This window comes from Schistosoma mansoni, chromosome W, assembly GCF_000237925.1.
Source record: "Schistosoma mansoni strain Puerto Rico chromosome W, complete genome".
NCBI classification, from domain to species: Eukaryota; Metazoa; Platyhelminthes; class Trematoda; order Strigeidida; family Schistosomatidae; genus Schistosoma; species Schistosoma mansoni.
In genome coordinates this window covers 24,765,042-24,792,473 of record NC_031502.1, presented here as the reverse complement: position 1 = coordinate 24,792,473, position 27,432 = coordinate 24,765,042, and the positions used below count along the sequence as shown (strand labels likewise).

The following is a 27,432-nucleotide window of genomic DNA, read 5'->3' as shown; positions in this document are numbered from 1 at the left end:
CAATATCGATTGGGAGGTTTATGGGTGCTGCTTCGGTGTTGGGTGGGTTCAGTCGAGCTGGTCGATTCAAGAGCTATTTGACGTGTTCTACTCACCTGTTTCGTTGTTCTTCAATGTTGGTGATTACCTTGTCTTCCTCGCTTTTCACTGGTGGTTCTGGTTTACGGTAATTTCCAGTGAGTTTCTTTGTTATATCATACAATAGTCTCATGTTTCCCTCTCTTGCAGCCTTTTCCGCTGTCATTGCTAAATCTTCTACATATTTATGTTTGTCGCTTCTGATGCTCCTCTTCATTTGCTTGTCTCCTTCTGTGTATTCGGCTTGTGCCTTAGCCTTTTCTGCTCTTGTTCGGCTGATATTGAATTGCTGCCTTCTTGTTCTTCCTTTCTTGAATCTTATCCAGTATATCAACAGTGATCCATTCCTTGTGGTGGTTATTTTTGTTGCCCTGAACATCCTGACATGTTGAAGTGATTGCCTCTTTTATCCCTTTCCAGTTGCTCTCCATGGTAGTTTCCTCTCCATTGAGTAGATTATGAAAGGCCTAGAACTTATTGTTGAGGTCTGTCTTGAATTTGTTGAGGTTGTATCTCGAAGAAAAGCCGTATTGAACTTTTGTGATGTTGTCCGCCGCTTTGTCCAGTGCTTCTTGAGTTTTAGTTTCACCTTGGCGACCAGCAAGTGATGATCTGATGCTACATCAGCTCCTCTCCTGGTTCTCACATCCTCCATGGTCCTCCTGAACTTTTTGTTGATGCAGATATGGTCAATTTGGTTCTGTGTGGTGTGGTCCGGTGACGTCCGTGTGGTTTTGTGAATGCGTTTATGTTGGAATATAGTTCCGTCTATAACCAATTTATTGAATGCACATAGGTTTGAAAATCTCTCACCATTTTTGTTCTTTTCTCCCAGTCCATGTCGTCCAATGACGTATTGGTATCCCCTGAAGCTAGTCTTTTTTGTCCAACCTGCGTCCAATGCGTTTCACTGATCCCAACCACTTCCAGGTTGTATTTCTTTATTTCCGCAGCAATTTGGAAGACTCTCCTGGTTTCCCAAATTGTCCGGGCGTTCCATGTACCTATAAACATTGTCGCTCTGGTTGTTAGAAGGGGCATCGGGCTCGTGACTTCCGAGGGCTACAGGTGGAATTAGTTATCACCTTATAGTCATATTATTTATGTTGCTAGTTAAATATCGAACAAAATAAAAGAGCCGAGTTACACAATCCAGTATAATTCTTTGGTGTTGGAAAATTAAGAATACTGGATTCTGAACAAATGGTTCAACAGAAAGATTCTTGCCAAATTATAACGCTATAGCTTTAGATTCCGAATATGGTCAAGGGTGTGTTCTTAACGGAAACTATGATCCTTTCACGATTTTTAGTGGTTTTCTTAATAATATTTATTTATATAAATAGTCTTACATCAATTAAAATCTTCAAACAACTAAGAGTTATCACTGTCATATGTGTTCTGTGTTCAACTGGGCTTTATGGTAGTTCATTTCCAGTCTGTTTTCAATATTTCTCTAATTGTTGTTTAAATCATATTCTCATTTGAATTTCTCTTTAGTCAAAGATGATTTAAATTAAACCACTACATTTTATGCCTTTTTACTTACCTGACAACAATTGTATTAGGATGTTTATTCTCTTAAAGGCTGTTTTTAATATTATTGAATTCTTTTTTCAGTTCTTTTCCCAGCAACAAAATTTTCCTCATTTTGTCTCATTTGTATTTCGGTTTTGACTGACAAAATCTATATGTAGATGAATTTCCTAGTTTTTCTATTATTACCTCAGGATGCTCTATAGAGAAAGACCTAGTTTCAACACAAAGTCAATACCTATTTTTATCTCTGGATATATCAAATAGCTTATGGAAGTCTGATTATGTTCATAATTGCTTATTTAGAAATATTAATTTACTAAAAATCTTTCATATTTTAGACTGGCTCAGCAAGTTTGGCATTAATGATTTATGAACTGATAACCCCGGCTGATATTACATTTAACTGCCCAATAATTGTCATGAGTAGATCTGTATTCACCTGTCAATTGAATTGCAATAAAGGAAGTCATATACAAGGGACTGTGTCGTTTGCAAACGATTGGCAAGATGCAATCTCATTACCAGGTATGATGTTTCACTAGAAAAGTTCACTTGAAAATTTAGTTTACATATGATAAAATTAAAGAACTTGTGTGTTACATTGAAGCATAAAGATTTGTCATGTTTTCAGAACAACTTAATGCTACAATTCAAGTCGATCTGCATAATTCACTGATCATTCATTAACTGACGTAATTATAGCCACTTCTTCAGAGAAGTGGCTTACACTGGGGTGTCACAAATATATCATTTATTTATATTAATCTAACTAATGCTCAATTTATTCAAAATTATCAAATAAAAAGACTTGGTAATGATACCTATAACGATAGAAATGTTTCTATGACTACTGTATTGTTGAGGTCAAAATTTATAGGTTTATTAAAATAGTTCTTATTAGTAATGAGTATCAGCTATTGTTTTCATTATTAACACTATTAGTAAACATATGTTTTCACATTATAATAATTTTATGAAAAATCCAGGTGTATTACAGTTCAGTGAGGGAAATTTCCCATTGATCTTCTAATACTACTGATGTAGTAATGTAGTAGTGATGTTAAAAGTCGTACCAATAATGTTTAAAGGTTGTGAAATGAATAATTGTTTCCTGTAGACCGGGATTCACATAATATAAAGCTCTTTATATCATTCTATATATTTATGTTATATACGGTTCAATTTCCGACGAAAAATCACGTTACTGCTTTAATTATTCATGTGTTTTGTTTTTGTTTATAAGATTAACTGAGTGCCGGGCAAGTATAGTTGTCCTACATGCAGTTATATCATAACGTGACATGATGTCATGGTCAATGTTAAGTATTAAATTATCGAAAATAAATACGTCTCAGTTCCTAGTTTAAAGTTAGATAAACTGGTTATGGTTTTATATCGTAAAATTTAGTTCATGTTTTCAAAATAACCATTTCGATCACATTTGGAACGAAAACCATGAGCATTCAAAAATTGGTAAATATACATTGCTTGTTCTCTTTCTGTTCAAATGGATCGTCTGACTGAAACAATTTCGTTAAGATTACATAATCTACAATGAACGTTATACATTTTACTTGACAACTTTAGTGAATAGTAAGTCATCATTAGACAACAGAGATTCAGGAAACGGATCATTACTTCAGAGTATTTGAATTATTACAAAAATGGCCTTCTGAGTTGAGAGTAAACATAAGTACCTATCTCTTCAGCGTATAGAAATCGAGTGAAACACAACTCTTACGTCATGCACATTGCATTCTACATATGTGACATTTTTCACGTCTTTATGATTTTCTGACCACCTAGACTCAATATTAAATGAGTTTCTTTTAGGAATTATACAGTCAACAAAGTTGTAACTTGTGAGCAAGTGGATTGGTTTGTCATTAATCGTCCCTATCTGTGATTTATATCAAGCAGATGGAAGTGACATTAACACTGGATTACAGTCTTGTCCAAGTCAGTTGAGTAGATTAATTTGTTTTTACACATCACATCCTTGTAAATGGATTAATCCTCCCAGCGATATCATAGCTCCAATCAGATGAAATAAGGTCACTCTTCTCGTCACGAAAAGCCATACATTAATATCGATGGTGTTCAACTACTCATTTTATTCGGTAGTATATGAGGAACTAACTCCGCCTGCAGCTCTTCTAGAGTTACTGCCGGTCCCAAGCCCGGGTAAAGGAGGAGGGTTGGGCATGGGGTTAGCGACCCCATCCCGTAGAAAAGCTAACTCGCTAAAAAAACGCTAACCAGAAAAAATAATTCAAACCATTTAAACTCTGTCCTCCGAGTTGAAGGAATAATTATGACGTCTCATGATGAAAGCCGAAATTCTCCGGAAGTCACGAGGCTGATGCCCCTTCTAACAACCAGAGCAACAATTTTTCATAGGTACATGGAACGTCCGGACAATGTGGGAGACAGGAAAGACCAGCCAAATAGCAATTGAAATGAGGAGATACAACTTGGCAGTACTCAGAATCAGCGAAACCCATTGGACACAAACTGGACAACAAAGGCTAGGTACAGGAGAGATGCTGCTGTACTCCGGTCACGAAGGGGAAAATGCTCCACACACTCAGGGAGTTGCTCTAATGCTATCCAAAGAAGCACGAAATGCACTTGTGTGATGGGAATCTCATGGACCCAGGATAATCAAGGCATCATTCAGAACAAAGAAGCAAGGGATCACAATGAACGTTATCCAATGTTATGCACCCACCAATGATAGCAACGACGATGATAAACATCAGTCCTATGAAAGGCTGCAATCAATTATAGAAAAGTGCTCACGAAAGGACCTCACCATCCTGATGGGAGATCTAAATGCTAAAGTTGGAGTGGACAACACAGGATATGAAGATGTAATTGGACGACATGGATTAGGAGAGAGAAATGAAAATGGGGAGAGACTTGCAAACCTATGTGCATTCAACAAATTGGTTATAGGCGGCACAATATTCCCACACAAGCGCATACACAAAGCTACATGGATCTCACCGGACCAAACCACAGAGAACCAGATAGATCACATCTGTATCAACAAAAAATTCCGAAGATCAATGGAAGATGTGAGAACCCGGAGAGGAGCTGACATAGCTTCAGATCACCACCTGGTTGTGGCCAAGATGAGACTGAAGCTAAAGAAACACTGGACAACTGGACAAACAGCACTACAAAGGTTCAATACAGCCTTCCTTCGAGATACTGACAAGCTCCGTGAATTCAAGATAACTCAACAACAGGTTCCAAGCTCTACAGGATCTACTGAAAGAACAAGAAACTACTTTGGAGGACAACTGGAAAAGGATAAAAGAAGCCCTAACTTCAACGTGTCAGGAGGTTCTTGGTCCTAAGAAGCATCATCATAAGGAATGGATCTCTATGGGAACCCTGGACAAAATTCAAGGAAGGAAGAACAAGAAACTAGCAATTAACAACAGCCGAACACGAGCAGAGAAAGTCAAAGCACAAGCAGACTACGCAGAAGCAAACAGGGAAGTGAAGAAAAGCATTAAAGCCGACAAGCAGAAATACATGGGAGAACTAGCAACGGCGGCGGAAAAAGCTGCAAGAGAAGGGAATATGAGACAACTATATGATACAACGAAGAAATTGGCAGGAAGATATAGCAAACCAGAGAGACCAGTCAAGGACAAAGAAGGAAAGACAATCACTGAGATTCAAGAACAGAGGAAAAGATGGGCAGAATACTTCGAGGAACTGCTGAATAGACCAGCCCCATTGAACCCACCGAACATCGAAGCAGCCCACACTGACCTTCCAATAGATGTCACTCCACCAACGATCGAAGAAGTCAAGATGGCCATCAGACAAATCAAAAGTGGGAAGGCGGCAGGACCTGACAATATACCAGCAGAAGCACTGAAGTCAGACATTGAAATAACTGCAAATATGCTTCACCTTCTATTCAAGAAGATTTGGGAAGAGGAACAAGTGCCAATGGACTGGAAAGAAGGGTATCTCATCAAGATAGCAAAGAAAGGAGATCTGAGCCAATGTGAAAACTACAGAGGCATCAGTTTGTTATCAGTACCAGGAAAAGTTTTCAACAGAGTGCTGCTGAATCGGATGAAAGACGCAGTAGACGCCGAACTTAGGGATCATCAGGTTGGATTCCGTAAGGATCGGTCGTGCATAGATCAGATTGCGACACTACGGATCATCGTGGAACAATCAGCTGAATGGAACTCATCACTATACGTCAACTTCATTGACTATGAGAAGGCGTTTGACAGCGTGGACAGGAGAACATTATGGAAACTTCTTCGACACTATGGAGTTCCTGAAAAGATTGTCAACATTATCCAAAACTCATACGATGGACTACGGTGCAAAGTGGTGCATGGAGGACAGCTGACAGATGTATTTCCAGTAAGGACCGGAGTCAGACAAGGCTGTCTACTTTCCCCATTCCTCTTCCTTCTAGTGATTGACTGGATTATGAAGAATTCGACATCTGAAGGGAAATACGGAATACAATGGACAGCTCAGAATCAATTAGATGATTTGGACTTCGCAGATGACCTAGCCCTCCTCTCTCATACACACGAACAAATGCAGATGAAGACCGTAAATGTAGCAGCAGCCTCCGCATCGATAGGCCTCCACATTCACAAAGGAAAAAGCAAGATTCTCAAATGCAACACGGAGAACACCAACCCAATCACACTTGATGGCGAAACCCTGGAAGAGGTGGAAACATTCACGTACCTGGGGAGCATCGTTGACAAACAAGGAGGATCGGATGCAGATGTAAAGGCGAGGATTGGCAAAGCAAGGGCAGCATTTTTACAATTGAAGAACATATGGAACTCAAAACAACTCTCAACCAATTTCAAGGTGAGAATCTTTAATACGAACGTCAAGACAGTCCTACTGTATGGAGCTGAAACGTGGAGAACTATTACAACCATCATCAGGAAGGTACAAGTATTTATAAACAATTGTTTACGCAAAATACTCAACATTCATTGGCCGGATACTATCAGCAACAGCGTTTTATGGGAGAGGACAAACCAGCTTCCAGCTGAAGAGGAAATTAGGAAAAGACGTTGGAAGTGGATCGGACATACATTAAGGAAATCACCAGTGTGCATCACGACTCAATCCATAACTTGGAATCCGGAAGGGAAGCGGAAAAGAGGAAGGCCAAAGAACTCACTACGCCGGGAAATAGAAGCAGATATGAAAAGGATGAATAGCAACCGGAAAGAACTGGAAAGGAAGGCTCAGGACAGAGTTGGATGGAGAATGCTGGTGAGCGCCGTAAGTAAGTAAGTAAGTAAGTAAGTAAGTAAGTAAGTAAGTAAGTAAGTAAGTAAGTAAGTAAGTAAGTAAGTAAGTAAGTAAGTAAGTAAGTAAGTAAGTAAGTAAGTAATATGAGGAACTAATTTTGTACAATAAAAGGTCTCATGACCTGGTTCAGTAGAAGCACACTGCAGTAGATATTAGATTCACAAAGATATACAGTCTAATCCAAGTATTCAATAAAATGCAATTTCATTTCAGAATACAGCGTTTAGTAACTGCACAACCATAAGGATTTACAGGGGAACGCTTTGATTGATTTACTTCTGACATAGAAAATAATCTGAGTAGTAGGATAAAACATTAAACTTGAGAAGGGCTTAAAGATTCATCTCGTACCTGGTTTTCAGAAATTGTTTTCAGTGGCCTACAAATAGAGAGAAATGGATGTTGAAAACTATGTGGTGAACGAGAATACCAGTGGGGGCAGAATACCTTAGTAAAACCTGAGAAACATACAGTAAATAATTCATTTGCAAACTGTCAATCAATCGTCTCAGACATGATTGTTCCTTCGTTTCCACAGCAATCATTTTCTGTTCTTTAAAGTGACTAAAGTAATTTCAAACCATTAACGAAGATGACAAGTCAGCTTAAGCACAAGTATTTGTTTATTTCATAACTCATTTGTACCACCGAATTTCCTGATTTATTCCAGAATGTTATAATATGTAGTTAGAGAGCTTCGGTACTGTGTAATCTAATTCTGTTAATCATTATTTGTTGTAAATTCGAGTTTATTAACTTAATATACCACTGTTGTTTCTTTTTTTGGCGCAGTTGTTTTGCTTTTTATTCTTCAGAACCAAATTATGACTGGATAGGACTGCCTCCAAAACGTATGACAGATAAATTTATCAGTTATAACACAAACAAGTTAATCATCACTGGTTCACAAGCTCGCTATGATGGAACAATCAGTACAATTCAAATACATGCACTTCTATTAACTGATGTCACCTTTTATGTAAGTTGTATTTATTTCAATTCAGCCTCAAACAAATATCTTCTTAGTAAGATTTACTAATAGTTGAGTACCTGTCACATGAGGAATCCACTGGGATAAAAATAAGTTTAGATTCCTTTTTTTAGATTTGGTTAATAGATGCACTGAGATATATTCATTTTGCAATAAATACGATGTTAGTAGATTAATAGTCATTAGTACGATAAAGGTTGACCAGTACCAATGACCACGTATTTATATTATTTGATTGATTGATCATTTGTTACAAATTTAAACTATTTGTTAGTTTAGGGTCTTCAGATAATGAGTAAAAAGTTGTCATAAAAAATAAACATCAAATATAACATAAACGAATATCCTTCAAAGCCCTTCTGCCGTTGGGTGTTTTATTCAGTCGTGAACTATTTTATGAATGATGAACCACATAGAAGTGAATCTTTAGTGACTGAATGGCGTTGTAGACGAGAGTGTTATGTGCCTGATATACTAAACTACATTGTTCCACTCTCTAAAATGTTATCTTTACATGCTGAACTATTCAACCCGAGCTTATCGTTTGAAACCAACATTTGTTTGTTACATTATCAGTTGTATATGAATAGTTGAAAATGGAAAATAATGCAGGAGATCAGTTAATTGAAATAAACTAAGGTAACTCAACTTTTCTACATTTGCCTAGCTAACCGAGGAACAAAATCGCTTTAATAACGGTAATAAGTACACTTTTCTAGGTGCAGATGGAAATCATAACTAAAGTTCAACAAGGACTTGATTCGCAGCTGAATTCGAGATGGTAGATCTCAGTAATTAGTCTATCATAGTAATGACCGAAATAAAAGATTCCGCTGTTAATTTGATTTCATTTTTACTCTAATATAGTAGATCTAAGCAAAGCTGTTATATTAGAGAGAAATGTATGGTTATTCATTTTCCATAGTACTAGTTACCTATTTATAGTTACAAATACCAATTTCGATAAACCGAAACTAGGCTGGGTATGGAAATCGTTGAAAGTCAGATTAATTAACTGCATCTGGTCAAATATCAGAAGATTGGTTGGATACATTCGTAATTCGACATCTATTTACAGCTTTAACATTTACATATCAGGATCTGAAACAATAATGTCTGGATTGAGTTAAAAGAGTTGGGAAAATCATCCATATTGTTCCTACCAGTTTAAATAATGGATACAGTTAAAACAGTTATAGTCAGACATTCCTTGTTTGTCTATTATTTCAGCTTTTACGAGTTCAATGCACTAGTGGTATGTACAATTTTGAAACCAATGGCTGTTCATTGACCAACAATCGTAGCGTAACGTGTACAGCAAATCAAGTGTTTTCTGGTTTGCTTCGGGATTGCGTTAACATATCATCATCCGACTGCGGTAGTCTACGACAACTGAAATTAGATAAACCTATAACTGTTGAAAATTATGATTATCAAGTGATAGGAGTAAGTATTTCCATAAACGTTAGTACTTGCCATCATTCTGAAGATTTTAGTTAGTTAATTTTCTCTGCAGATTTTAATAAGACATAATTTATGTGAAATATGTAATTTATTAACGAAATGAACTTTAGATTATTATGAAAGCTCAGAAACGAAAAACGTCAGGTGATATTTCTCAAAGTGAGGATTCGACAACATAACGCTTTTTAATACACAAAGGAGACCCCAATTTCCAAATCGCCAAAACTTCGGTTGGTGAAAATATGTGTCTAAAATGGATTTGAAGGACATATTTGTTATATATCTAGTAGTGGGAGAGATTCAGCCGTGGTATCCGATGTTTTTAACTACCATTGAAATCACTGAGTTTGCATTGATTTTCATCATTGATTTACATAGATCTCATATCGTCTCAGTAATACATATAATGTAACTTGATATGATCGTGTCTTAAATGTACAAACTAAGTTGTAGGTAGGTCACATGTCTGACAGTGAAGCTTTAGCTGTAAAGTTTTTTAGGATAATTTCTACTCCGGGTCATTGTTCAAAGGTCAAAACATGGAAACTACTCGTATATAGCTGTGATAAATATATTTTTCTGTGTTCTGATCAATATATACACAAGGCAATACATCTTAATCATTATTTAGCTGTTAGTCTACTATTGTGATTCGTTGTACATCTTATAAGCCTAAAATGGTAGAGGAATATTTAATTAGTTATGGTTATTACTTGATTGTTTTAAGAACGCGAAATCTATCAGTAAATATTCCTACAAACGCATAAGTAGCTAGTAGTAGTCTTGGGATGCTGTATCTTCCTGGAGCACATAAAGGACATTATTTTCAGTTAATGACTTAAAGTGGTAATTTCTTTATTTTTTCCACTGCATTTAAATGTCAGATTACTATTTAGAGATAAAACAAAATGTGATATTTCATGGTTTACTTTGCCAAATTAATATGAGGTTATTCTTTTAAAGATACAACCCAGTCTTGTGATTCCAGCAGATATATGGTCATTAATTTACATCATTCCCATTTCTTTGTTGATGAGTAATCAAAATCAGATTATGTTACACCCTAAGATTTTCGCTTCGTTAACATCTAACTATACTTATGAATATTTTCATTAAATCAGAACTTAATTATTCAAAGCTGAGGAGTTCATACTTATTAGAATGATGAAATATATTCACGACTTAAATAATGTTGATCTAGTTAGTGTTTCTAACTGACTTAAGAGTTTCACTCCTCTTACTCATTCTGTTTACAGATCAATATCAGAGTACACAGTTTCCGCTGTAATGTTTGATGCTAATAACGACTAACATCTTAAGATTTCGCCTTTCATGAGTAACTGAGTAAGAATTATATAACTACGTTTCCTTCACTTGTATCATTCCTATCTCGAAATATGAAGCTTTTAAACATTTACTCCGAATTAATTTTCAGCGGTCAACCCATATCCTATCTGTTATTGAACGCATTAAGACGCCATAGTCTTTAAAAACGACCCGAGTTGTAATATTTAGATTTGAAAACATACTGAATATTTTTTCGACTAATTGATCTAGTTTGTCTGATGTTTCCCATGATATTTATTTTATTTTTTAGATTTATACAGTCAAATTAACAGTTTTAGGTTGGCAGAGTATTAAGTTGCCTTCAGTATGGACTATTCAGTCAGGTGATCGAATAGGATTCACTAGTATCTTAGCAGGAAGTATTGGATGTGCTCCTTCCACATCATATGAAGCTGATGATTTAGAAACCTTGACAACGTTTTCTGGGACTAATGGAAGTTCTGTATTAGGGAGTGGTTTAAAGCGTTTGACTCTTATACGACATCAGGTAAGTTTAACAACATATGCTACCTTCCTAGAAAAATTAAAGTTATCTATATCTCTGTTATTGATTTTAACCCAGCCTAAGTTTCTTTAGTATAATGAGCTCAAAATTAAATTAATCATGAAAAATGCTCGAATATAATACCTATGATAGGTCCGTATTGCTGTAACACTAGAAGAAGTATAACTTTATTTCAATAATGATCAATAATGTTCATTCATTAAAACTAGACTTTTACCTCCAGCTAATTAAACAGAACTATTGGAATTTATTCGCACATTTATATCAAAGTATAGGTGGTTGAATACAGACATCTAGAGATAAGATTCAAATTTAGTTTTATGAGATAGATGGTCAGCACATTAAAAGTACAGTTAAAACACTATGGATGCTGCTATCTCAAAAGACATTTTTAAAACACGTAGGATTGTATGACAGTTGAAACAGCTCTGTGTTTAAAACTATCTACCTCTCAAAAATTACTAAAGTAATGATATTTTCAATTATAGATTGGAGCTTGGATCAGGCCAACTCATGGTGCATTATTGACTGGATATATAAATACGACCGGGTATAAAGATGTCTCACTTCAGCTGTACAGTTACTGGGGCAAGAACTATACATCCCCGGCTCTCATTAAAACCCCTATTTTGATAGATGAAATTATAAATGAAACTCAGTTAATATTAAACATATGTGATACGGATACACAATGTTCATTAGAACTTAAAAATCATACAGGTAAATAATTGCTGAAAGAATCATCTCATAGTGATTCATCCGATTTTCGTTAGTGAATTTTGTAGTTTACCCGAGAATGAAATTTTTAACTAAACTTAGTACACATATTGCAACTTTTCAAACTGAACATATTAGAGTTGATATATGTTAATGTTTTGTACTAAAAGACCAATATCATAAATTACACTGAGCTAGATGAGACATAGTAACATATATAATAAGGTTTCTTCATATTTACTGAGTTATAACAATGACAAACATCTCAACCAAGCTCAGTGATGATATATCCAAACTGCTTAAATTTTTTATTTCGACCACCAAAACCTTAACTGATAGTACTTTGGGGGCAGTTCGACACCCTTTAAATTACTCAGTATATGTAGATGTTTCCAACAAATGAGTTGATAGTCACCGTCTAACTTTATGATTAATACGGTCTCTAAAATGATACAATAAAAGTAATCAGACTAGTTTGTAATTTTATGACAATTTTTTTCTAAATAAATCATAACATTCCTTGCTTAACTTCCCTTCAGAATGAGTAACTGAAAAGAAATACAGTTCAAAAACTTGAATTTACCTGGATGATTTAACTGTTGAGTGAACTAACCCCAAGATGTAGATTGAAATTAAAGGCAAACTTTTTATTTATGTATTACGTCAGATACAAAAACATCCTTGTAACTGAACACATTTATATATTCGTAATGTGTTTTATTTTAATAGGCATTAATGTCACTTATGTTTGGGATTTTGGTGATGGCACAGTACAGGAAACAACGTCAGTTAAAACGGTGCAACACATTTATACTGCTGTTGGTATTTATAATTTGACCGTCAATATAAGCAACAGTATCCAGTACAAAATAATTACACAAAATATTACTGTGATGAAGAAAACTGAGTTTAATGGAATACAAGGAAACTACTTTGCTGTATTGAATGAACTAACCACTCTAAAATTAAATATAACTGGAAAACGATTTATATGTTCCTGGTATATAGACGGTATTTTGACTAAAAATGATAATATGACACAATTTGATTATAAGCATATTCAAAGTGGTGTTGTAGTCTGGAATGTGACTTGTCAAACTCCTACGATAGCCTTCAGTAGAAAACTGGAACAATTTGTACTGGAGCGTTTTACAGGTCAGTAAAATTTCATAATACTTTCCATAGTGAAATGTTTTGACATAACACTGAGATGTGGTTTTAGGCAAGTGATTTGATCTATAATCTCTTTCTGGATCAAAAGACAATGCTCAATTTAATGACACAAGAAAAATTGTTTTTCATTAGGATCTTAAGTGAATTGAAGTGATGAATACAAGCAAGTAACTAAAACTTCTCATTCTATACTGTAAATATAAAGTTCATTGTTTATTATGCATTCACTGATATGAAAGCCTAATCTTGGGTTAATACAAATAGCAGTTCTGCCAGTTATTCAAATATTAACACCTAGAAATTTTATTCCGGATTACTTTACTGAGTGTTTGAGATAAGTCGCATGATCGGTGGTACACATTTTAGGGAATTGATTGTTTCATGTGGATCAAAAGATAAAGATTATCAAAGTTGTATGATGCTCTAGTGGATTACATCTTTTTAAATTTCTGAATAAATACAAGATTATCAGAAGGGGTTTTGTGGAGATTTTAGTAATTTTATAGAGCTGAAATCATGAGTCAATTGAGGAGTCCCATAATAGGACGAAACGACCGTTCAGTGCTTCCAGGTTTTCCATGGTGGTCTAGCTTCAATTGACTCGTGATCTCAACTCTATAAAAATACAAGATTATTAGGATAAAGGTCGAATTAAATCTAATGAAATATAGAGATACCAATATTATTCACACCAGCATTTGTATTAAAATGAAAGTTAATATTGGAAAGGTAGTTTTAATATAAATGAAAAATGTTCTTTGGATCTTTAAGAAAAGTATAAATAATATAGGGTTTGGTTTCGATTATGTAGATCTTATTCCAGAATCCCATTAAAAGTATAAGTATGTACTAATTAAGAGTAATAAGTTAAACCTTTAAATTTTCATAGATTATATAAACTAAACTGAAACACTTAACTAAGCGTTTTCATAAGCTATGTTATTCTTCATTTCTCCTTTTCAATAGGACTGTCACTTGTAACCAAGAGTTTACAAGTGGCAAAACCAGCTCAGATTGTTTTTACTTTCATAACTGGGAATAATTTAACAGCTCAGTTGATTTTCTTTAATCAAGTTTTAAATACAAGTATTGATTATGTACAGAAAACTATCACATCTGAACTGGTGAGTGAACCACAGACAGCGTCTGTAAACTACAGCTTATGGATAACCAATCCACTTGGTTCAAATTTGACTACTGGTCAGATACAGTTTGATGTACCAGTACTTGGCATGAACGTACAAGTTGAGCCAAAGTAAGTTTTAATGAAGATTTTTTTGATTAATGGAAAACTATGTTCTGGAAATATTCACATTGTAACTGAAGTATATTATCCAATAGATTAACTGTGTACTTTTTTTATTTCGAATTTATAAAAATCAGTCATAGATTCAGCACAAACGTCAATTAAGCGAACACAACCTGATAGCTTAGAACAAAACACTTGTGATAAACAGTTTTTATACTCTCGATATATAGCAGTAAAGGATGTGTGACGATATATTCTTACAAGATTTTTCGAAATAATATACAACCTCCTTTCAATACGTAAATATAGTTGCTTTAACTAAGAATCTGTTATAAATATGCTATGTATCTTTACTTGATCATTCTGAATCACAATGTTAGTATTTTCTTCGATAGTACAGAACAAGCTGTGAACTGTATGTGGAGAAATTCTAACATTTCACTTCTAGCTGAAGTTTGTACTTATGATGTTGTTCATAAGGACGATGAAAGCTCCACGACCAAGCCATCCAGCTCAGAGAACAAAACTCCATCAAAATAGTACAGCTATAAAACATATTTATGGTAGTACTTAATCATCTGAAACAAGATTTGTCATTCATGTGTCAGAAAGGGATTTTTCAAGCTATTATTAAAATTAGTTTGAACCATAATCTACATAAAGGAGAGCGAGACTGCCTTGAAGGAGTCATGGCAAGGATGGAGTTGAAGTTCACGATTTTAAACAAAATTAGATTATCACTATTTATTCTAATGTTCGTTCACTACTAATTTATTTAATAATCGACTTATATATTTATCTATTCATTGTAACTGATGAAAGTTAAGTGTATTATTAAACACAAACTAACAGTGAATCAAGATAAATTACCTTCAAAACTGCAATAAAAAGGTAACCAACATCAATCAAAAAATACGATTACTTTCTAGAATGATTGTGCAGTTACATAATCATACATAAGTGTTGGAACTATTAGTGAGTGTTAAACATTATCTAGAGCTTATAAAAACATTTCTACCGAGTTGTGAGTTGAGTCCAAATAAAGATAAATATTCCTTTTAAGATTTCTAATTCCAACTACTTAAAGTAATCTCGTTTAAAATTTGAGTAGGTTTTTAGAAACAAAGTTTCGCTTATCATTTGACAGTTAGACACAAGAGGAAGAAAGATTTTACTTCAAACTTCAATTATGGTTGTACTTAACTGATCGCTGTATTCAATTTCTTCATCTCTCAAACAGTTACGTTGGCCTTTCTGAAAATTTGATTTTCCGTGTTTCGTTTCAAGAAGGCACATCAATTATTTTGACTATTGATTATGGGGACGGTGAAGTAATCCAGCAATCTGCTATGCAGTTGCAAACATGGCCAAGTGATTATCAGTTGACCAAAAAATATTTAAACACCGGTGAGTACATTGTGACATTTTCAGCATCATCAGGGGGTAATAGAGAGAACAGGACAGTCAGTGTTTATGTCGTTGGTACAATTGGGGTTTACACGGCTCAAGCCAATACTGAATATGTAGCTGTTAACAATCCTGTAACTTTGAAGATAACACGGCAATCTGGAAATCCTGCAGTGTTAACTAAAATAAGCTTAGATTGGGGCGATAACAGTCAGTTCACCCTAGATGACTTCCGCGAAGGTAATGTCTACAGTCATATTTACAAAAGTGAGGGGGATTTCGGAGTTACCACCTCCCTTACAAATCCAGTTGACCAAAAGGTTTTTGTTACCACACTTAAAGTTAGAGCAGGAATTGAAAATTTTGGTTGTCAAGTTGTCCCAAATCCAGTTGAGACAGGAAAACTGTCAGTGATCTCAGTGGTTTATAAAAGTGCAAAAAATGTTAACATCAGTGCTCTGTTAAATAACCGAACAGATCCCAAACAATTCAACGTACCAGGTTAGTTTTATGCTGTCGAATTTTTTGAAGAACTAAATACATTGTTTGGTAGATTTCAAGAGTTATACTTGTATTAAGCTAATAACGTAGGCTGCTCTTTTTGAAAAAACCATCTTAGATCACTGAATCGCCTACAGTAATTGTACTAAATGAATCAGATCCACTGCTAACACTAGGGAATTTCACAAATTTTGAAGTTGCTGCGAACATTTCTCATAAATGTATGATACATCTGTCCCAAAGTGTAGGATCAAATATTTTTGTTGTAAATCACTGTGACAAAAACCACGTTCAGTTTTTCGTATAGTCCTAAAAGATTTGTACTTCATAATGCAGTTAAATCAGTAGTCCTTTATTTATTTAGTGCAATCTCATATGATTGTTACATTTTAAAGCTTTCTGAACAATAGTTTACTCAAATAACCGTCACAAATCAAGGTGAATAATTATCAATCTTTTTTAGAGTAAGAGATAAGTTTTCCGTTGTTAAGTTGGTCAGTTAAACGAAGTCGAACTGATGTTAAATTCCAAAGTAAAAAGAACCTCGTTTTTGTTAAGTCCAAGAAAAGAGGATGGTATAATATAGCTGTAAAGAAAATCATAACTGCATGTCTAGCGATGCATCACATCATAAACATGCAACACTGAAATTGTCGCATATCAATCTAAAATCACTGATCTTAAGGGTTATGCTCTGCTACTTCGTTGATGGAGTACGAAACTGTAGTAAAATAACAATCCTAAAATGACTCGTAAATTTTGATGGAGTTAAATTGTCTGATCTGGTTGGTTTATTGAGAAACTTTTATTATTTTTCTAAATACCATGAAGGACTACATCGTGGACACATGAGTTTCTGAAAACTGCTGCACTCAAGTTAAATCAGTGGATTTTTATGACGTTGTTTGTGACTGCTTATCTTCTCATATTTGCTAAAAATACAACTCAAGAAGCTAGTTAGAGTGTGACAGATCACAGTGACGAGTTGGGTAACAAGACTGATAGAGAAGCAGAAACGCATCTACTCCACATTGTAAATACGCCTTACTGTAGATATTCAAAGGATTCCAACTGAGACACGTAAGGTATTTTAATTAGCATCTTTTGTCTACAAACACTGACGACTCAATGACAACTATCTTACTCTCCAAAACAATGTGCAACTTAATCAATAGTTCTTTCTCAATGAGATGAATAACGTAGCAATAATTATAATACATGGAATTGAAAAGATATTATGATAAGTGAAAACAGATTTCTGCCGAAAAGTTGGTTTGCCTGACATCCATAATTGAGTGAAGGGGGAAAATGACTAGTTATACAGATCTAATTTTGCAAAGTAATTGTTATTAAAAACCAGGTATTCAGTTTATTTATATTAATACTGACCGGCATTTTAACTTCAAAATACATTTCAGCGCCTAAATTAACAGAGATAAATTACAACTATCCTGTTGCCGGTTTGTATTATGAGGAAATACAAGCAATGAATTCAGTCAGCAACCAGTCATGTTCACTTATAGTTGATGTTCGGAATAAAATAGTAAATGTTGATATCGCATATGGCGGTCATGCAGTATACCCATCTGGTGAGTATCTGATTTACCCCTTACTATTATTATCATTTAATGTATGATTGTAAATTAAATTCAAATATTTAATTAGAAATATTTTGTCAATTCAAACTAGTGAAAGTAGAATTAGCAAAGTCATAAGTCCCGTAAAGGTTTTACACTTCAGATAAGTCTATTTCCACATCATGAATTTTGTACTCTCTTGAGAACATGAATAGAGTTATAAAAACGTGTGAATGTTGAGTGGAAAATGTTTAGTAGTTTTAAACTTATCATTAAATGTCCGAACAATGTTAAATACGTCATCCTGATATGTACACGTTTGATTATAAACTGAATTTCATTAATCAGCTCTGTTTAATACCAAACCGATCAGCTTAGTCATTGATGGAAGTTGAAGTCAAGATCAGAATCCTTGTGTTATTTAAACATTGTTGAAATAATTTCATATTGAACGAGCTAAACTAATCTTTTATAAAAGTAAGATTTATCAAAGTTTACTGAAAAACATAAAGTTGTCGGTATGAAAATACTAAAAATGTCCACCTATTATGCTCATTCATACTACAACTTTTGGAGTTAAAAGAAGTTTCTGTTTAACCATTTGATTTTCTTATTTAGGATTAAATGGTATTGTTTAAGTCTATAGTTTTACAAAGGATTTGAGTTAGATCACCATCATTGTGTTTTGCCAAGTCAGTGCTAACTGTAAGCTGTTTATTTGCTTATTCAAAACAAACGCATAGCCCGTAATTAATGGACAGATATTGTATACTATCTACTGATGACATGGCTGGCATTTACACATCATTTACATTTAGACCTGATGTGTGGGCGAGAATGATAATGATTGGTTGTCTTGATGAGTCAGACATTAGATAGGATGACAGGTGTTATGTGTGTTATATATATATTCCCCTATCCTTATTATATATGAACTGTTTCCTTATTGATGGACTGTTCCTTGTTGATGGACACTTATTGATTGACTGTTCTTTGTGTCGGATTTTGGTGTGGAAATATATTGACGTTGTAGTCAGGCTAATCTCGTGTTCTTGATCTGAGTTGTGTTGAAGTCCTGTAGAATAGACACTGGGTGGGAATCTAGTGTAGATATTCGTCTAAGGTAAATCAACGTCCCACATACGTGTAAGAAGTGAAAGGACTGTTACAACCAGAAACCCCTAGAGTTATAATCAGCATCCTTCTCTGTTTATAACAAGACCTTTATTTACTTTCAAACATATGTTAACTTCACACAGTATTGAAAACGATAAGCCGACACATTTTATAATTTATGTTAGATTTTTGTAGTACAGTGAACTATTTCAGTATCTAAGAGAACAGTTGGGAAGATCTCAGATGCTGAAAAATATAGTTCATAAATCAGCTGTACATCATTTGCCAAAAATGTTTCCGAAATTCTAACTTTACAACCAAATATAATGCTTCATATTTCAGGGTCTGTCACGTTTACTTTAACATACACTGGATTAGCTGCCAATTTTCCAACACTAGCTAAATATAAAGTGGTATGGGGAGATGGAAGTGCACCCTCAGAAGGAATGTTACAATTGGCAAATCAACCAGAAAAAATTAATCACGTTTTAGCTGGTTTAAATTACTTTCAAGCTTCTGTCACCTTGGACAATGTTATAAGTAACATGACGAAAAATACTCAGGTAAGTCCACACTATTTTATCATCGCTGCCTCATATTATAAGGTTTCTTTCAAATTGTATGTTTGATAAAAGTGAGCAGAGCCTAATCCGTAGCTGTGAGTCCAAATTACTGATGAGAAGATGACCGACGCAAATATATTTTCAACTCCAAACTGACTAATATGTAAAGCTCGCTTCAATCAGACTGGTGATGAAATAGAATTGTAAGAATCATAATCGAACAAATATGGGTAATGTAGGGTTAGAGAAATAATAGGATAATTTATCCCCATAGCATATGTTACGTAAGAGATCATTTACTGTATGAAATAATGTGAATTGGTCAAGAGTATGAAGGCAAAACAATTAAATCAGGTAGGAATGAGTTGCGAAAATACATAACATATGTTGGTCCCTCTTACATAACAGAGATGACTGTTAGTTTATTGAATCTAAAAGCAACAAAGGTAGAAAAAGTGATAGAACCTATTTGTTTTGATGTTTTTGATTTGTATGGTAACAAGTTTCACCGATCAAGGATTTAAAGTAGCTTTTAATATATTTGATCAACTACTTTAAACATGGTGGATTATAAAAAATAGTAGGTTAAAGTTAGCCCTATGGACAGTTTAGATCTAACGGGCTATGACCGAACTGTTGACACTTTTGACGATATCTATCCTCGACCTCTATCGGAGATAAATTAAAAAATAAATTCTTCGAGATATAGGGCAGTATAATTTTTTTCCATAGAAGCAGTCAAAATAATTTATTTGACTAATATCCATTTCAGCAAAAAAGGTTCTCGGTTTTATTCTTCAAAACTGAATAACAGAACATTAGTTGTAGAAAGAGTTTTTTTTTTTAAATAAATAAGGTTTTGACCATTCAAAATGTTTTATAAAGGCGATTTTAATCAGTGTCTCAATGTAAAGCTGCTAATAATGCTAAATCATATAGTTTTACTTAGAAATACAGCACAACTATTTGGATGTGTATATACCTGTTGGCAAAAGGCTTTCTAAGAATCTTTGACTTGCGAATGGTATCTCAATTTCTACATCTATTACGTTCCACTTTGAAGTGATAGTTTTTTTAACGGTATTTAATGTCCGTTAAATTTACTCCTTTTGACACTATCGTTTCGTTTTAATTCCGAACAATCTTAATTATTTATTTTAAGGTATACTCAGCTTTGATATTTACTATCGTCTATTAAATGGTGTAAATATAGGTCAGATTATCAAATTTCGGGTTCTCAGGTTTAGTAAATCGTAAGTTACACTCTAATATATAAATTGTTGGTTAATTATCCTTTCAAGATATTTGTCGAAGTAAAACATTGTTATTTTGAATACTCCCCAACTAGTTAGTTCAGATAGGGCTAGTTATATAATTAGGTGATATAAAGCTGTTCTTGATCTCAATAAATTCATCAATTTCAGCAGAGTATAGCTTAGAAGAAAACACTGGATCAAATTTATTAATTTTTTTTATGATCATTTCTGTAACTAGATTGCTGCTTTTGGTTTATTCCAACAAATTGATTTGATGGTAACCGTTGCATCTACTGGTTATCCTGGTTATGGAATAGATGGAAATTCATTTCCACTGGGTGTTCAATTAAGATTCCAAGTACTTGCAGATGGAAAGCCAAATAATGTGGCTAATATCACTTATTCAATTATAAATAAAACAAATAATGTGATACTGGACTCAGGAACTGTTTGGAGTAATTACTTTTTCTACACATTTACTAAGGTAGGTTTCAATGAATAAAGTACATAGCGAGCGTACATGAATTTTTTTATGAGTATTTACTAGAATACACGTTAGCTTGGAATTCAGTCATTTTGTTGATTACTAAAAATATACTTTGGATGTTTTATGAAGACCACTAGTTCCTTGAAGAATTAAGGTTTTTTAACATTGGAACAAAGTCGGCGAAAAGTTGACCGTCGAAATCCACTAATACATTAAATAACTATGTTTTGTGTGTAGTTATGAACAGTCCTTTCTCGTATTTACCAAATTATCGCCATCTGACAATATCTATAGAACTGGAGGCCTGCTTGAATATCTGAGCTACCTGTTTCTGCTATCTAGATATTTCAACAAGTTACCTGGTTTTTAATCGTATAACCTGTTCAGGTGCGTTTATAAAATGCTTGCGACCTTTCGCTGTACAATTTAGAAAAAGCCCAATCAGAGGCATCATGGTTGTTGGTATTGTGCATCGAAAAGAATGTACACTATTCAGATGTCGATTCTTGAACTGCTAATATGCAACTGGCAATCACTCAATATTTATCGTAAATATCGGTCAACAAATAAGAAACGGAAACTTGTTGAAATACTTTGTGCTGAGAATACTATATTGTACCAGAAATATTGAATAAAGCTAATAATAATAACAATAACCTCTTATTAAAGAGTCACATAACCATTTACAGTAGTCATGTAAAAAGATTGGTGTTGTCACTAATTTTAGAGAAGTCACGTTCATAGATTAAATAGACCGCATTATTATTTCAGTAAGGTGTAATCTTGTAAGTAAAGAAGTTTCTTGTGTGATCACATTCGAATAACTGTTGATTACATCATAACGCTTTGGCGTCTTAAAGTCCTTTTTTATTATCTAGTTTGTCCTGCAACTGTATGTGTTAATTCCTGTGCACACATTTTATCAAGGAAGATTACAATAAAAGATCGGAAAGTAATTACTTGGTATTATCAATAAGATGAATAACCAACTAATAGGGAAATTTTCCTAATTATTTAATCTAATCCTAATCCTGAATTTCGAGCCTCGATTCTTCAGATTTACTCAAACTAAAGCCAAATCATTTCATAGGTTGAAAAATACCTTTCCAATGAATCCCAGGCAGGACATGATCTGGATATATGAATTATTAACATTAATAAAATTAGACCAATGTCAATATTCAAAAAGATTATAATATTGGTGCATTTGAGTACATTGCAACACAGTTACATCACTGGAATTTGACTCTAATAGTATATTCAAATGATTTAATAGAACTATCGGTTCACATTAAACGACTATATACTAGAACAAACATGGATTTAGGGTAGTTGTAGGATGTTGATTACTGAGCTTTAATGAGCAAAGCTAAATATTTATTTATGAGTAATTATGATGGATGTTGCTGGATTTCTTTGACCTTGGAATTCCTAGAATTGAACATACCAGGCTTTTATCGCAATCACTTATAACAAGAAAGTTAATCAACAGTTAGACAAGTCTATACACTTGTGTAGTATTGATGTACTTCTCAATCGATTATATTTCCCTTCAATATACTATACCTCAAGGTTATGAAGATTATTAAAATTTATTCGTTTTTGGTATTTTTGCTCTCTAAAGCTGTATATAAACATGTGAATCAGTTAATAGATAGTGGTCACTACTGTTCAAACTCTGGGAAATCTTTTCGCAGTTAATCACCAGCACTGCGTAACGTAAACATTTTTGACCTGGTCTCTTGAGTGTTGACGTTTACCCACTACTGATTTCCAATATGTTATAAAAAAAACTTCTACTGTTCTGTTGTAATACTCCGTAAGAGGATAAATTACTGCTTTAGGTTTATTCAGTTTTCAGCAACTTCCGAATTGAAATCTATTTTTTCAATCATGTCAATACATGCATTACTGTCTGAAGATTTTAGCTCATTTTATTATTGTTAGTCGAAATAGAGGATCAAACGACATTAATTAATCATAAGTGACGAAACTGATTTGTTTGAAATCAAGCGATTCAAAATTCATATACAACCAATTTTCACATTGTAAATCGTGTCTTATCACAAATATTAACCATTGACAATAGAAGTCCGTTTAAAGCATTTAATTAGTATGTCTTTGAAATCAGATCAGTACGAAGTTAGTTTCATTACAAAAGTGATCAGTAATCATACTACATTTGTTTTGCTTTGTTTTGTACTACATGAAATGTATTCGACAGATCATTCTGTAGAAATGCAATAGTTGATATTTCCTATTTGCTTATTTGCTGGTTAATAATGTAAGTTAGTGTTTCTCTAGCATTGGCATTAATTATTTATCATAACCTCCAATCTGATTTCTCTCCCAGGTTACCACTGAGAAATCTAAAAAACTCTCCTTATCTGTTATAGGTTATGATTCATTATGATTTATTTTTTTTGCGGCCTAAACGATTGGAATTATTTGAAAGAATATTTGCAAAACGAATTGACTTGAACGATGATAATAGAACGATATTTTCTTTCACTGATTAACATTTTTAACTTTTTAACAAATCTAGTTTGGAGAATATAACGTTGTGGTACTGGCTTCAAATCCAGTGAGCATGAAATCAACTTCAAAAGAACTCTCAATTAGAACTTCTATACGTGGGTTAAAAGCTTATCTTGTCGGTAATGGAATATTGGAACCAAATCAACAAGGTATAATACAGATTTCATTTGAAGCCTATCCAAACGATGCGTGTTTGTGCGTAACAAAATCAGATGGAATTGGTTCAGTTTATTATCCAAAATTAGCTGATCCAACATCTTTCTGTTCATTATGTCCCAGTTACTCACGTTTGCAAGATGTACCAGTCAATCTGACATTCTCACTAAGTGTTCAATATGGTTCAAGCGGACTTCATTATGTATTTATCCAGGCTATTAGTGCGTCGCAAATGGTGGATACTAAGTTATATATCCCTGTTACATTTTCAACATGTCCTCCACCTAAAATATCTATGTCTAATGTATCATCACAATTAACAAATTATCCAATTAAAGCAGTCACCTCCGAAAATATAATTATTGAAGCAATACTTACCGTACCAGATTGTTTGTTATCAGTACCGAATGAGAAACTATGGACTTTATACTCCATTGATTTAGATACTACACAAACATTGGGACCAATCTCATTATCTCAACAACTTAGTTCGAAAACACTAAGACTCGGTTTACCTGCTAATTTTCTTACACCTGGTACATATAAAGCTACATGTTCAGTGCAATTTACTCCACCTCAAGGAGTACCATATATTGTTTCAGAAAGCGCATATATAATAGTTGTCCCACCACCATTATTAGTTCAGTTCGATGTGGGTAATCCAATCAGTAAGACAATCGATTTATCTGTGAATGAGATATGCTTAAAACCTGAGGTTTATTCGCGTGATCCTGCTATGAATAACGTAAATGTTCCACAGGTATGTTATATATTTTGTTGTAAAATTCAGTTATTTTGACTAAACAGTTGTAAAATATTTAGTTGGATTTCACAAGTGGTTGAGTCTCAAGGAAGAAACTGTAAAGTAATAACTGATTTCATAAAATTCTAATTGATTTATATCCATGATTTCTATCATAAAATATATTCTAAGGTTAAGAAATCAAATACTTTGTATATAAGTTAGATTCACTTTACAGTATAAAAAATTGTTATCGTGGAACTGAACAAATGAGATTTCATTTCTGAACCATAATGAAATTAATCGATTATGAGTGAAAATGTGATTGACTTCAGATGTTCTGGGACATTGATCCAGATACTATAAAAAGTTTCAAAACATCGTAACAACTATTTCGGTGAAATGGGTCAGAGTGATTCGAGATTTTGTTTATTTTCATTTTATTAACCCTATAGTTATTAAGAATGATATCTAGGTGAGAGGCCAGTATGAATACTGTAAAGCTTGGGGATATGAGTTGACACTATAACTTTTCAACTAAACAGTGAAATATGCTAGCATCCAAATTTTCATTGGCTGCAATAGAAATAAAATGTTCTTATTGTTTTGACTGATCTATAGTTGTTTGTTAAAAGTCTCGAACAAACAAAATTTTTATTCAGATGGTTGGTCACTCTTTACTTCAGGTGAAAACAACCTACTGTTAACTGGCTTTTCGGCAATTTCGTTGATCTATGGTATGTGTTTATCTTAGTTTCAACAACTTCTTGAGTGTTTCTTAGATACTCTCGAGATTTGAGTTTGATTATCCCATTAAAAAAGACATATGACAAAGAACAAATGAAGTTAAGTCAGTCTACTACTTGCAAATGACTAGTCTAACTTCTGCTTCCAACTTGGGTTCAGGTTAGAGATGTTCACTGTTTAAGATTTGGATATATATATATATATATATATATATATAGAGAGAGAGAGAGAGAGAGAGAAAATTAGTCAATCAAACTGAAAAGAAGCATATATCATTGTGTTGAAATCAATCATTCTGAGCTAGGCACGAAATGATGAGTATAGAAAAATACTTCTTTTTAAGTATTTGAAATACTTTTAACAGATATAGGGAACTCATGTTTGAAGCTGATGGTCAGTTCAATGAAAGCAGCAATTGTTATGGTGGACCGTGTCCAAGATGTGATACTGATAAACAACGTGTTAGGCGCTAACACCTCAACTGTCTATTTAGCCGAGAACACAAAAGTGGATGAAAAAGTGTATTGGGCTATCAATTCAACTGCACAAATACTCATTTATGTATATATCCCTTAGCAAATCAATCCATTTCTTAGTCAATGATATGCACTTATCCTTCAGGCCACTTCTAATTGCCATCCATTGACCTTCTCCTCTAGTTTCTTCTGATTGGCTCACCATATTAGTAAACCAAATTAAAGCCACACTATAAGCATACGCGACTATTTAGTCATTTAATTACCTTTCTTCTCCCCAGTAATTTAGTCTCATTCTCTAATGAATTTTAGTCTAACGCATTAAGCCAAATTTTATAGACTTCTAATCATGTTTGAAATCATATGATTTTGTTCTCTTTTTATTCATCTTCGATGTATTCAGATGTGGGTATTGTCGCTTTCATGGCGAATGGTCAAATCAAAAGATCTCTTGAATTTCACTTCATCAATCTATGATGAAATAGTTATAAAACACAGTCATTATATTACTTTTTCTAGGGTATCGGATCTTGGATATGGTATTGCAGGCAAGTCGATGAACAACTGTCAGGAAAGTTGATTTTACCCAAACCTCCGGGTTTTCAATATAATTCAGACTATACTGGTTGCTTTGGTGATGGTCCAGGAGTAATTGATACAAACAACGGTACTCTGTGCTTTACGACGGAAAACTTTAGAGTAAATAAAGCATATGAATTTACAGTCATCGGCAGTAAACCACCCAAACGGAATGGAAAGGCTACAATGCGACTGTTGACTACAAGTGAAGTCACCCCAATCTTTACAATAAGGCATGTTTTTTGATCACTGAAATGAAATTAATTTTTTTTTCACTAACATACAGTGAAGTTCCGTTAATGTTGCTAACAAAATTAATAAAACAAAGTTTTCGGAAAAGTGACTTCAGCTGAAGATGCTAGGGAAAAACCAGCACACATTATGAAGTTTTTCATTTTGATTTTGTGATTGAATATTTACCTAAACTATAATAAACTGTGATCTTTGAAACTAACTTCAAAAATGGTATTACAGAGTTAAAAGTCACAATTATAGACTGTCAAGTTAAATTATAGTCAATTTGAAGTTGGAAAACTTTAATGAAGAGTTTGTAATGGACATTTAAATGTGAAACAAGACTGGCTGTACTGTTTAGTTATGCGACATAATCAATATCTGAGTCATGAATTTTGGTTTACTTGTACAGGTACGAGGTGCTAGTGCAGCAAACCAAAGTTAATAGTTTCGATTAATTGATATTAGTTACTGAAACATATCTAAATTGGCTGAAATGAAACTCCACCAATCTTTATCGGACTTTTTCAGCTTCCGTCAACTTTCTACTGAAAGTTAAATTTACACTAAATTTGAAAAACAATTAATATAGTCATAACAATAAACTCATTTGTCGTAAAGATTTGAAATTTCCATTTTCTAGAGGCTTTCCTTTCAAGGTG

General features: G+C 33.8%; 1 protein-coding gene across 1 annotated transcript in view; it reads left to right on the top strand.

Moving 5' to 3' along the window:
* Positions 1-27,432, top strand: part of Smp_165230 (polycystin 1-related) — a gene marked incomplete at both ends in the record, with an annotated part of 82,802 nt that overhangs the window by 10,035 nt on the left and 45,335 nt on the right. The window contains 13 exons of the mRNA XM_018789084.1: positions 1,956-2,142; positions 7,761-7,924; positions 9,167-9,382; positions 10,998-11,234; positions 11,741-11,972; positions 12,699-13,124; positions 14,109-14,397; positions 15,632-16,299; positions 17,718-17,888; positions 19,335-19,555; positions 21,050-21,295; positions 23,844-24,752; positions 26,477-26,741. Of these exons, the coding sequence (XP_018654563.1) occupies positions 1,956-2,142; positions 7,761-7,924; positions 9,167-9,382; positions 10,998-11,234; positions 11,741-11,972; positions 12,699-13,124; positions 14,109-14,397; positions 15,632-16,299; positions 17,718-17,888; positions 19,335-19,555; positions 21,050-21,295; positions 23,844-24,752; positions 26,477-26,741 (4,231 nt within the window). The remainder of the gene's footprint in view (positions 1-1,955; positions 2,143-7,760; positions 7,925-9,166; positions 9,383-10,997; positions 11,235-11,740; positions 11,973-12,698; positions 13,125-14,108; positions 14,398-15,631; positions 16,300-17,717; positions 17,889-19,334; positions 19,556-21,049; positions 21,296-23,843; positions 24,753-26,476; positions 26,742-27,432) is intronic.